General features: G+C 37.5%; 1 protein-coding gene across 2 annotated transcripts; it reads right to left on the bottom strand.

The window, feature by feature from the left end:
• Positions 1–1272: 1272 nt before the first annotated feature.
• On the bottom strand, positions 1273–4574 carry LOC103952675 (growth-regulating factor 1-like). 2 transcript variants are annotated; one of them, XM_048575339.1, is made up of 4 exons: positions 3904–4574; positions 3328–3534; positions 2648–3002; positions 1273–2339 (listed from the first exon to the last, which is right to left on the bottom strand). In XM_048575339.1, exons 1-4 carry the CDS (start codon positions 4295–4297, stop codon positions 1517–1519), a joined length of 1779 nt encoding a protein of 592 aa, XP_048431296.1. In that variant the 5' UTR covers positions 4298–4574; the 3' UTR covers positions 1273–1516. The 2 variants fall into 2 exon arrangements, with proteins under 2 accessions (XP_048431296.1, XP_009362603.2); XM_009364328.3 differs by having other exon boundaries at positions 2648–3005; positions 3904–4573.
• Between the last annotated feature and the right edge of the window lie 9372 nt (positions 4575–13946).

The raw sequence follows: 13946 nt of genomic DNA, 5'->3' as shown, positions 1-13946 counted from the left end.
TAAAATTAGCATAGTTAAGATTATTCACTATATTGAATGCATTTTGAAGGAAGAAATGGATGACCAATTTTACATTTTGTCCAAGTTAAAGATTACTCATGAAGTAAATATATCCCACCGATAAGAAATAGTCAAACCCAAGTCAATCATCTAACAAATGAGGCATTGTGGTACATTTCTAACAAGTCGGTCGTAATGCATTGTACCTACTCATATTAAGGAGTCTTTTTATGAGATCAAATCTTCTGCACCTAAAACCCTATATGACCTTTCTGTGACATATATCATTCGTTGACATCTTGCCATTCATTTAAAACTTATCTTCATTATAAAAAAAAAAATTAGATCAAAAATACATATGTTACTCAAGTAAATAAGACATAGACGCCATAAAAATTTTGAGTACAAAAAATTTGAGCTCACTTTTTATACTTTCAAGTATCTCGTCCAAACATATCTCTATCAGAGAAACCCACTTGGATTAATCAAGTTTAACCCGTAACAGTCCTCCGCAGTTAGCCTGGTCCCATCACAACATTATTTTCATGAAATCCTTGACCGCATCCGGGCTTTTAAGCCTATCCACCATAACAGGTCGGACTAGGCTAGGGCCAAACATGTGCTAAATCAGGGTCAGACTCAGTGGTGGTAGGTCACCACACTCGTATTCCCGGGCCCATATCCAAGTAACCAAACATAGGTGCTGCATGTTGGGTTGACAGTCCACAAGAGTGCACCTTGTCTCAAAGCCAGGGAACTCCCAAACCTAATTTTCCCATTTTCTGATTTGATAACATCAGTCACTGCAACAGTGCGACTGCAAAATCAACCAAACCAGACGGAGAAGAAAGTTGAAAGCGCAATGCCACCAGAAAGGAAAAAAAAAAAAAGAAAAAAAAAAAAAAAGAAGAAAAAAAATGCCCTATACTTATAGGGTACCCCTTCAATGATCAATCATCAAATGTGTTTTGGAAGGTATCCCTATAATATCATGATGGAAGCTTCACAACCATCACTGACTCGCCGTTGTCCCCACTGTTTTGGGGTCTCTGTACAGAGATCCTCCTCACTAGAATTGTACGACTCCACAATCCTGCAAAAGATATACCCTCCCCTATCCTAACCAATAATGCAAATCTTAAATGGTTTCAATCATCTGTCTATTGCATTATCGAGCCTGTAGCTAAAGTGGTTAAGAGCATTTATTAAGGTCCCATGTTCAAATATTTTGTGGTACAGATGGAACCCAAAAAGCAATAAGATGAGGTGAGATACTAACAAAGCATCAATTACTTTAACATTCATATAGGAAGAAATTATGGATACCAACAAATCCACACTAGCCAAACTGGCTAATACCTATGCAAATTAGGATCAATATGTCTCTAGTTTGTAACCCAATAAAAAAAAAAACAAATAAAAGGATAAGGAACAAGAAAAAGAGAGAAATTAAAAAGATCACGAATGGTTACTCCAAGTTCATGCCTTGTCTCCTCAGTTTGTAGCTTTGACAATTTTACAGGGATGGAACTGAGGAACTTGCAAAGGTTGAACCTAGCACGTCATCATAAATACTCGCCCCGTCGAGACTACTCTTCTTGTTCTCACCTCCTCTCGGGCTGCTCCCTGAGCTGCTGTTTGAAAGCGAACAGAAAGTTGACTTCTGCAAGACGCCAGTTGGGGAAGATCCCAACTGAGGGCTGCCATCCCACCCTTCATTTAAGAGGCTAAGCGGGGATTTTGAATTAATGCAGATCTTGCTGCCACCACTGGTGGTTTTGGTTAGGACCTCTCCTAAGGGACCCCCCATTGAATTTCCCCAAGTGATAGGTATCCAATTAGTTTGCTTCTGGCTTGATTCGCTAATGTCCTTGCTTATTCCCAAATTCATTTGGGCAGGCTCAAACTCCCGGGATAGCCTCAGCGGTGAGAGCGCAAGTTTCTCATGCTTTGGCGAGGAAGAGGATGATGAGAACTCTGAGGATGCCATAGGGATTGACATTGATAGCTGAGTCCAGTCTGATTTTACTTCTTCAGGCCAGGTAGGGACTGAGTGACAGGATTGGTCTTTGGGCCAATCATCCATGAACTGGCGAAGCGGATGATGGTCTTGAGTATCTTGATCACCGAAGTGTAGGAAAGAACCACTAAAGTCTTTAGAAATGTAAGAGTTCCTATGTGAAGGGTTGAGAAGTGAATCAGTAGAAACAAGTCCAAACTCTGCTTGGGAGGCTTCTTCCACTAGGAATTCTTGTTTTCCAATGTTATAAGTAGAATTGTTGGATTTCAGCTTAAGGGTAGGGGCAGACATCACGGAAACTCCCTGTTGCCCCTGCATCCTGCAAAACACACCATCTAATTGATTAGAATACGCCCAACACAGTGCATAAAGTAAAGTAGAAGAATGAAACAGAAACAACTCTAAGAAATATGCACAGCCATTATATTTACATTACAGTTTCAACGATAAAGGTCCTAATTCAAGCATCCAAACTAGTAGGAGTAGTCACTCTCACCAAAGTAGAGATGGAATGATGGGTTCTACAAATAAAGTAAAGGAAAAAGGTTGTTTTAAATTGAAATCGTATAATAAAGCCTAGAAGGCCTAATGAGAACTAAAACAGTTAAGGAAGCTCTAATTTTTCACCTGTTGACAAGGGCATCTACAGAAGGATTGGCAGCAACAGCAGGCTGCAAGCTTTTGAATTGCTGCTGCGCGGTTGTGAGGCTGCTGGATGCACCACTGCTTGGCATCACTGACGTTGACATTGACGAATTCATAGGTACCCTCTTTGAATTACTGGTCCCAGAGACGGCCTGGCCAGGCTGGCCTTCCACAGGCTTTCTTGAACGATGGCGTCCCCTGTTGATGTGCCTTTCACAATACTTCTGATCTTGAACAGCATCTCTCGAGCAACGCCATTTCTTCCCATCTGTTCGGCGACACCTCCCAGGTTCAGGATCGTTGTTGCCAGAAAATCCCAGATGGTAAGTGCCCCACGCTACTATATCAAGATCAAAACGCCAAACATACATATGCATAGAACAAAAGACAAATCAGACAAAAGGGTAAAACACGAAGAACACAATTTCTGAATCAAACCCAGCATTTACATTCTAATTGCAAACACTATCCTGGACTAAACCTTCTAACAACATTACATAAAAACTGGAAATTCCATGCTTCCAACAAACAGCAGTTTAAGAACTTAAAACACACAAATTAAATTTCAAAACGGATGGATTTTGACCAATCAAGATATCGTTTTCAATACAGATACATTTTGACCAATCAAGATATCGTGATCATCAATAGACAGAGCTTACTTGAGGTGGGATTAGAAGGACCAGACAAGCCATAAGGGTAGAGGGATTTCTTGATAGGTATGAGCAGATTGGAAGGGACAGGCACATTTGAAGTCATGTACTTGTAGATCAAGGCCTGGTGCTCCAGCTCAATCCACTGAGAAGGAGTGAAGGGTCCTCTAGCCCCAGTAAAAGTCCCATGCATGCTCAGATTCAAGCTTCCATAACCTGAAACAAAAATCATTTGCATCAAGCATTTGTCTGATTTACTATAATTAAAAATAAAAAAAAATTAAAGTGAGTACGAACAAGTCTCTTCTGCTAGTCCTATTGTTCTTTCCCCATTTGGTTTCTATCAATCTTTGAGCTGTTTCTATGACAAGACCTGAAAACTAAAATTTCTACAAAATGCCATATTGAAAAGACTCCCCTGGCAACAATTATAGCAACAACCCATCTATCAATTGCACAAAAATGTACCTGAAACGAAATGTCTGCTTTCACATTCACATTTCCCCAAACCCCATCTCATAAAATCCATGTCCAACATTGACCACCAACCCACCATCCAAAAAAATAAATAAATAAAATAAATACCTGGTGAGCCTGCATTCCTTGGGTAAGGAGAGGGAATGGGAGTGGGATTCCTCTGGTAGTAGGCAAAGTCTCCATCTTTGCTGAGAAAGCTTTCTGATTTGTTGTTGGAAAAGCTCAGCATTTGCTCCTGCCTGTGAGACTCAGCTGGAGGAGGAAGCAGTTGAGAATTAGATCTCAGCAGAGGAGTCCCCTGGTACTGCAATGGCATTGTCTTAGGGGAATTCAAGTCTTCGTTTTTCAGCATTTTTGAGTCCCTCCAGTCGTCCTCCGCTGGCCAAGATCTTTGCTGCTTGGCGGAGGCGGAGCCAGATCCGTCGCCAACATTTTCCGCTGCCTCTCCTCCTCCGGCGTCGGGACCCACCAAACCCTCCAAACCCATCACCCCAAAATCCATTCCGGACACCTCCGCCAATCCGCAGGCGTTGAGTTCATGAGCAGGAAGAGGAGGAGGAAGAAGAAGGCGGTTCAGAGAGTTGGATGAGAGAGAAAGAGAGGCGCATCTTGTGTTGGGTTTGTTCTACTGTTTGAGTTGAGAGAGAAGGAGCTGGTTTTTAAAAGGAGTGGTCTTTGACAAGTAAAAAACAAATTATTGGAGAGAGAGAGAGAGAGAGAGAGATGAAACAGGGGAGGAGGAGAGAACAAACGCATACACACTCCCAGTTCTGAGACAGGCTACCCAAGCTTATCCATCACTATTTAAAGGGAAAAATGTTGCCAATTTTTTGTCAACTATTTTTTTACATGAAAATAAAATCAAATACATCATCTGCATCATGTTTTAAACCTCTAGATATTTTGGACTCTCTGACAAATTTAAAAAAAAAAAAAAGATGTTAACGCTTATTTTTCAATACATGTCATTTAATTAAGCATGATATAAATTTTTTTTTGTCTGGATGTTAAGATTAGTAGATTTTATATTTACTTTCGAATTTTAAGTGGATACACATAATTAATTTGCTAAAATCTCCCTAATCCTCCTCATTTTAGAATGAACTAGCAACACATAATTAATTTGCTAAAATCTCCCTAATCCTCCTCATTTTATAATGAACTAGCAGCGTGTTTATCAATTGGGATTGGGATGAAATGAAAGAAAACCATTCCCAATTGAAGGGATTCCACTATTCCAGTGTTAACTCAACATTTTGAAATGAAAACATGGTGGGATCCACAAGAAAATAGGAAACCAATTCCAAAATTTGAAGGAATTTGACTACTGAGATGGAAAGGAAGGATTTGACTACTAACTACAATTTAATTAGGATATGATTTGTCTGTCTTAATACCAGTTATGATATCTAATATCCTTAATTTTCCATTTAAAGAAAATTCTGAATTTATAATCCTCAATTGCTTTTTATCTTTTTGTTAAAATATGAAATATCAACTACATACTCTTTTAGTATTTTGTTGTTTTGACATAAATTGATCAAATATGTCAATGAGATACCTGTACTAGTACTAGCTAAAAATAAAGTCCTCAAGAAAATTAATGAACTGGAATATGTAAATACATATATATATATATATATGTTGTAAAATCGACGATGTGTGTACAGTGGAATAATAAAACAAGACACAAAATTTACGAGGTTCCTCTACAGTCAGTGTGACTGGAGTACGTCCTCGGGTAGCAATGATGCTTTCATTATAATTTGAAATAATAGGAGTACAAAGATAACTCTATGTATTCTCTCCTCTCCTCTTCCTCTCTTTCTTTCTTTTTTGCTATCTATTCAAAGCATACGGAGTGCTCTATTTATAGAGCAACTCCAAGCATACATCTTTGACAATATAACTTCCTTTATCTCCCAAGTCAAGATTAACTGCACGGGCATTGAAAACCCATCCAAAGTCTGCAGTTTCTATGTGGGCATTCAATACCCACTAGACTTTTCAACACTCCCCCTTGGATGCCCACATATCAACATGAGTTGCCTCGTTAAGATCTTGATCTATTTTTGGATGCTCCCCCTTGATGAGTATCTCCCCCTGATTATTTAAGCTGATCATTGATCCTGTTGCTTTAGTCTTTTAGCGATGATAGTTGCCGAATGAGGTGTTTCACTTGTTGTTAACTTTCCACAGACTTGTTCTTGAACTGGGTTGGAGGGCCTTTCTGCTAGACTTCCTCCAAAGGTCTGAATTTACCTATTTTATCTGGAGCTGAATTTGATTCAAGGGTGGTGGACACTTGATCTTGAATCGGACTTGTGATTTCTTCAAAGGCCGTCTAGGCTTGATCTTGAATGAAATTGGATCATGAGGAGCTTCATGTGACAAGTGATCTTAGGCTTTGTCGGGGATGAACTGACATGTTTGTTGTGGTTGTCTCCACATGCTTCAATATATCATTTTCACTTGCCTTAGTTGCTCCCCTTGCAGAAGTGGTATTTTCCTTATGCAGGTTTGACATCTTCTCTTGTAGTATTTGTCCCCTGATACAGGAGTGGAATGCAAACCTTGCATTTGAATGAACCATCACTTCTTGGTGGCAGCGCAAGTTTGAGTGGAGGTTCCGACATATTGCTTTCTCTGTCCTTGTCTTGGCAGGTAAGAACAAGGACAAAGGAAAGGACAGGGAGATTACATGATATGAGATACTCTTGCTCTCGTCCCTGATGATATGAGATACTCTTACTCTGGTGTGACTTGTTTGTAGATGTATTCTCAGAGAGGAAGAAAACTAAGTATTTCGAGATACTTTGTGAAAGATGCATTCTCGGAGATGAGGAAGAGTTAGATATTTTTCAGTTCTGCCTTGCCGTGGAGGACAAAGGTTGACATATATATTGATTTTCCAATAGCAGGTAGTAAAGCTGTGTCTTTACTCTTGTCAGCAACTGTGGTGTAATTAGAACAGTAAGATTCACGCGTTTTCAACTTTATCAGAAATCTTTGACAAAGTTGCACGTGATATCCAAGAGCTGAGATTGCGTCTGAGAAATGTTGACAGACGTCATGCAGGGAAATCCAGCTTTTGAGATTCGAAAATCGGTGTCTCTTCAATTTTTGAATAAGTGGTCCGGTTGTCCCTCCTTTTATAGAGATATCAATTTTGTTCAGTAACACTCAGAAAATTGTTGTCTGCAGAAATTTCCCTTTCTTGCACTTCTGAGATTTTATCTAACTTCCTTCATCATTTTTGAAAATGGCTTGCCCATCTAACATTTGTTTAGATTTGAGTATCAGGATTGATACAGACGAGCAGCGTCAGGATAACATTTGGCGCCCGTCCTTCTCAACTTTTAATGGTCCTCTTACGGTTGGGGACTCTGTGATGCAGAATAACATAACTGCTACAGTGGTAGCCAGGAATCTTCTCACTCCAAAGGACAACAGAATCCTTTCAAACCGGTCTGATGAGGCGGCCGTTCAAGACTCATTGGCTCTCAGTGTTCAATGTGCGGGCTCTGTATCCAATATGGGCCAGCGTCTACTTGCTCGAACTCACCAAGTTGAATCATTAATGGCTGAGGTGGCAAGTCTTAGACAAGAGATTAGAGGGCTCAAGCATGAGAATAGAGTGTTACACATGCTTTCAAATAATTACTCTACGAGCATGAAAAGAAAGCTCGACCAGCTGCTAGAATCCGAAGGTCGGACTTAAAATGACAATCGGGGGTTCGAGTCTTTATTCCAAAGACATCCATTGTCATAGCTGTCTGGAGTTCCACCAAGTATTGAGACTCCAAATAATCAACTTCTGGTGTTTTCCCCTTCTGGGGTACTTCCGAGTACTGAGGCTTCACATGAGTAACCTTTGTGAAGGTTCCCTTCTGTTTGTTTGTTTTAACTCATGTGTATGTAATTTCTCGGAGATATTAATATATAAACTTTATTTCATTCAGTGTATTGTGTTAAATACAATAAAGCATATATTTCACTAAGATGTGGTACTTCTGGACCAAATATCAATTTATCTTTACCCTCGCGAAGATAAATGATTATTCTTAGTGTCTAAATCATTTGAGTATTCAACTCATAATCTTCAATCCATATGATTCTTTAATGTCATAAACATCATGGATAAGATTCGTGTTGGCATATTGTTCGATTCTGCAGTTCGAGACAATATTTCTCTCAACACTTTATAATCTTTCTTGACTCTTCAGGAGTCCCAATTTAATATCATCAACTTCTTGCAAGAGATTTTAGTATGTTGTAACAATACCATAATGAAAATACTCACTAAGGCAATTTATACCATCCATTGGTATTGAGTACATATTTTATGCTTTACCCTTATGGGGTTTTCTTCAAGCAATTTGAATCCTTCAGGGATTTTCTACATTTCATGACACATTTTCCTTTAGAATTTATACAGAGCAATTTGCTTCCATGTATATTTGAGGGATTTACTCATGGAGATATGATGTGGGTGACTCATAACCCTTTGTATATAATTCTCCATTCATATGAACTCTTTTACAACCTTGTGTCATATCATGTGAATGTATTTCACAGTATTACAAATGCCCATATGTAACCTTCTAGGTTCAACATCTTTTGGCTATTTGTATTGTATCCAAGTATATAGGTCTATTTTTCCACGTTCTTACAAAATTGTAATGGAATTGCCTATTTCCATTTTTTTTTTTTTTGCCCATAATTTTGTTGATGGAAAAAGAACGGGACTCAATATCACCACAGCTCATTGATGAATTTAGTAGCTATTTGTAAGAACCAAAATTACCATTGGTTATCATCAATTTGTAATCCCATATTCTCATGTACATGCGCATGCATAAAAGCTTTTCATTTCTTTTGGGATATCCATTGCCTCTTCAAGGGCATTACACTATCTCTTCCAGGATAGTTATAATTTAGAGAACACGGATCATAACCTCCTCTTGAGCGTTATAGAGCTTGGATTTTAATCTCCACTTCGGGAGTTAAGTCATTGGAACTTATACGTCTGTCATGCTTCATGCATGAGACATCAATATTCCCATATCCGCGGATTGATCTTTCCGGGACAAGTATCCTTGCGGCAACTGTCATGCGTCTGGCATGCGACAGTTATGCTTCGGGAATGCAATAGATTTAGTAGTGCCATATTCTTCTTCTTTTGAAGGACTAAACCTTTTGAGTTTGAGGATCTGCCACGCTTCAGGCGTGCAACAGATAAATCATTTGCTGCCATATTATTTTGTCCAATAGGGACATTAATTCTTGTAGGCACATTTGCAGCAAGCATATGTGATTTTATCACTTTCGTTGCATCATTAAATGCATCTGGCATTTGATTTGCATATCGTTGCATCATTCAATTATTCTCACTTTGTTTGTATATTAATTGCTTCATGAATCAAAATACGACAAATTCTCTTCGTTCTTATGGAACGGTTTTTTCTCATCATTCTTCTGGAATGATATTTGCTCATCGTTCATCTGAAACAAAGTTATTTTCTCCCCCTAACGGCAGGAAAACTGTCTTATCAAAATGACAGTCCGCAAACCACGCGGTAAATGTATCCCCAGTCAAGGGTTTTAAATATTGAATGATAGATGATGTTTAACATCAATGCCTAATCCGCAATGATGCTTCATTTCAGTATGTTGTGGCAGTGCAATAGGCACATAGATAACACAACCAAAAACTCGTAAATATATAATGTTTGGCTGGTTCCCAAACACGAGTTGTACTGAGAAGTATTGATGGTTGTCAACAGGTCTCAACCAAATCAATAATGCATCATGTAAAATGACATGTACCCATGTAAAAACGGGCAATTTTATTTTCGTGAGCAGAGCGCGGGTAATCTATTTCATCCGCTTAATAAATGCTTCTGCTAAACCATTTTTGAGTATGGACATAAGGAACTTCTGATCCTTATTTAATAGTCTTACAGACCGAGACTCTTATGGCTTTTATTGCAATTAAGTTGAGGCACTGCGGCACTTCAAACTTAAGATACTTATCAAGGAACTTTATGTCCTAATCTTGAGGATCAAGGGACTTTATGCCCGATCTTTTTATTTGATGGAACTTCAGGTCCAATCATTTTTATATGATGAGGATCAAGAAACTGCAGATTCTGATCTGATCAAGGAACTTCGGGTCCAGTATGTACTCATCGTAACAAAAAGAAGTACAATAAATAAATTAAAGCAATATGCGGTAATTCCAGCCATAATGAATAAATTGCATTTAAGTAAATAAAGCTTGTGACAAGGGCTTTAATTCAGCACCATTCACATAAATCAAAACTTAAAGCAGTAGGCGGTAAAACCGTCCATGATAAATAAATTGTTTTAAAGGAAATAGAACTTGTGAAAGGGTTTTAAACCAACACCAATTCACATAAATAACAAGAAGTATCATATCTCCTTTTATTTATTATTTTTCTTTCTTTTGTCAGTACTTATTCAAAGTTTACTATTGTTACTTTTCTGATTTCTGCAACATGGTGCCATGCACCAACAGAAACCATTTAAATGATTTTGACCAAATGGTGTCATGCACTATTCAAATCATTTTTTATATATATATTTTTCTTATGTTGCAGTCAACATCCCTTTTTTTCTTCTTTCTCTGTCTCTGCTAGTCTCAAAACGCAGGGCCAGCTGGGTAGTTATGGAAGTTGCCCAAATTCAATTCAATCCAAAAGGCTACAAGAGACTGGCGTTGTTCTTGCATGACCCAGGGAACATGTCATCGTTAAGCAAGAACTTCCCTACAGAGACATAGATGACAGTGGGGTTGACAGAGGCACAAGAGAGGGAGGCCTGTGTGGATTCATTCTTGCCATCACCATCTCAAACAACCAAGTATTCATGGGAGTTCTCAAGATTCGTTGAAAACAACGTGATCTGGGTTTCCAAGTCTGATGAGATTCTTCTGGATCTCTGGAAACCAGTTGTCAAGTACGAGTTTTCTCATCTCGTGACGACTTCAGGTCGTAAATTTCAATTCTCACCGGAATTTGGTGGGGCGCTTCTGGCGCAGTGGGAGAGACGAAAAATGGACATACCTTTTATTCTGTGAGATTTTAGATGACGGAGGTGAGAGGTGGATAGTGCTTCATCGGATTTATGGCGTTGTGCTTTCCACTAACATGAGAGCTTTTCGTGCTGATAACGTGTTGTAAAATCGACGATGTGTGTACAGTGGAATAATAAAACAAGACACAAAATTTACGAGGTTCCTCTACAGTCAGTGTGACTGGAGTACGTCCTCGGGTAGCAATGATGCTTTCATTATAATTTGAAATAATAGGAGTACAAAGATAACTCTATGTATTCTCTCCTCTCCTCTTCCTCTCTTTCTTTCTTTTTTGCTATCTATTCAAAGCATACGGAGTGCTCTATTTATAGAGCAACTCCAAGCATACATCTTTGACAATATAACTTCCTTTATCTCCCAAGTCAAGATTAACTGCACGGGCATTGAAAACCCATCCAAAGTCTGCAGTTTCTATGTGGGCATTCAATACCCACTAGACTTTTCAACAATATATATATATATATATATATATATGTACGGGCATTTTATCTTAAAGAATTTTTTTTTTGGGTAAAAATAAAGACTAGTTGTGGGAACCACTCCATATCGAATTTCAACTCGAACTATTTATTTTTCAAGTTGCACTTTCTAGATCATCTCTACAAGATATTAACCAAATAGAAATGCTTGAGACATATAATTGAGTTCAATGACATTGACGAACATTATATTCTAAAAAATATTGAAATTTCATCATGACAATCAAATGAATTCGGATTGATTTGATTTTTTGGCAAGAGTGATCTATGAATGGATACTTAAAAATTAGACGGTTCGAATTGTTAAGATTCGATGTGAAATGGGCCTCATAACTAGTCATCATTTGTCATATATATATATATATATATATATATATGACAAGAATCCACACTAGTACTTGATGCAAATTCAAATGTTATATGTGTGCAGTTCATTTATGCACCTTCAGAAATGAATAGGCATTCATGCATGCATGGAACTTGTTTTGTAATCAGCTTACATTTACAGTTGTGGAGTACCAATGGGGAAGAAATGGTTTCGAAAACAATTCTATATAAATTCGATGAAATAATAACAAAAGATAAGACTTTTCCTTGATTCAGAGAACCTTATCTGCCACCCCTGTGTTGTTGTTAATTAATTAGCCTCACATGAATTTTTCCGTAAAGGTTGAGACTGTTAAGGCGTTACTATACATTTATAAAATATATATATATACCATTCTTAAACAGCTAAATAACCGTATCTCCATAACCAAACAATTAGGTCAAGATTATGAATGTACATAATGAATATTTGATGGTCTCACCTAAATTTTATCGTCAAACTAAAGGTGTTAACATGTTACCTTAGACAACTTGTTGTACCATAAACGTACTAACCAAACAATTAGGTCAATCACACGATGATGGAGAGGGGGAGGTTGAAATATTTCAATGAGTTTTCTCGGTTTTCGAAAGATTGGACAACAAAGCCACCAGCTAGTCCCCTTTAAAAAAATAAAAAACCATTACTAGTATGTTAAAGTTTCATGTTTACTTTAATTCCTTATTCCAAATCTATTTAATTCAAAACATCCACAATCTCATTAAATAAATAAATGAAGCCTCCCTCATTTATTTTCCTATATTTATCTTCACTCTAAACACTTCAAATTCATTTCACACAAAATCTAAATGATTAATTTGTGAGTTAAAAAGTAAAAAGACAAAAATCTGTGAGGGCATTGATGTCACTTCACAAATTTATCAAGCCTCTGTCGTTTTGCGTAACAGCACCAGTTAGGGGTATTCTTGTCTTTTACCCACAAATAGTCCGCTAGGGTTTCATGTTTGAGTTTTATCCATCACCATTGGCAATTGGCACGGACTGTTTCGTATGGTTGCATGTTAAAACATGTTTGGCGACGTGACCCTCCACACCCTCTAACCTAGACCACTCAGATCCCTTCTTCACTAACCTCCTTTTTGCCACCCTTCTCTTTTATGATTTAATAGGGTTTCGAGTTTGCTTCATATGCCTCCAAAACATTCAAGATTATCCAAGCATGGCCTCTAAACATCTTGTTTTATTAGAGAGAGATTAATCACAATCGTTGTGCGTCAATAACTCTGAACCGTTAATTACATTATCTAACAATCAGTGTATCATAGCAATTACGTGTTTTTGAACCTTCCTTGTTATATATAATATACCTCAAGATTGGCCTCAAAACTATCTCTTTCTTTTAAATAAATACTAATTATGCAGTAACGTCTAAAACGCACTTGAACAATTAGTGAGTCCTTGATTAAAGAGCTAGCTAACAATCAGCAAATCGTAGTAATTTCGCACTTTTAAACCTACCTAAAAATAACATGACTAAAAGGCTCAACCAACGAGTGACCAATTTTGATCTTATCCAAAACAACTAGCATCCAAATCCTTCGATAAATTTCTGGAAAGCCAAGCGTGTGTTGTGCATCCGCAGTTACTTAAAAGACAAAAGTCGCAATAAAACTGAAACAATTGCATGTCCTGTGGTTTCGACTTGTCTTAGCCATGTATTAACGTTCGGCTCATCACCAAAGACAAATCTTCTTAACTGCATCCCGAAACCAAAAGCTAGTTGTTCTATTTTGATGGACAGCTGGTGTCCATGCAACCAAATGTTACCAAAACTGTTGTTTACCACCTTAAATGCATTTAAGTTGTTTTTATACTACTAACCAGTCGGAGAATAAATTAATATTTGAACTTATCTTTTTACGATATTTAAATTTATAATTTTTTTATTTATAAATTAAAACAAATATTAGGAGACCGTAATGATTTAAGTAAGTGCGATTATGGTTTAAGAGTTTAATTTTTATATTACTGTATCACACTCAATTTTCGACCACTGCAAGGTCTTACTTATCAAGAGAAATACAATTAAACAGTACTAAGTAACACTCAGTGTTTAAAGTATCAGTATCAATGAACATATCAATATGCGAATTTGTAGAAATACCGACGGATATTTAAATATCGATATCGATATCATTTACTTTCGATGGAAATAATGAAAATT

The sequence above is a fragment of a genome, unplaced genomic scaffold (genome assembly GCF_019419815.1).
Source record: "Pyrus x bretschneideri cultivar Hongxiangsu unplaced genomic scaffold, Pyrus_bretschneideri_v1 Contig8, whole genome shotgun sequence".
NCBI classification, from domain to species: Eukaryota; Viridiplantae; Streptophyta; class Magnoliopsida; order Rosales; family Rosaceae; genus Pyrus; species Pyrus x bretschneideri.
Note: the sequence above shows the minus strand (reverse complement) of the source record. Positions and strands in the feature narration are given on the sequence as shown.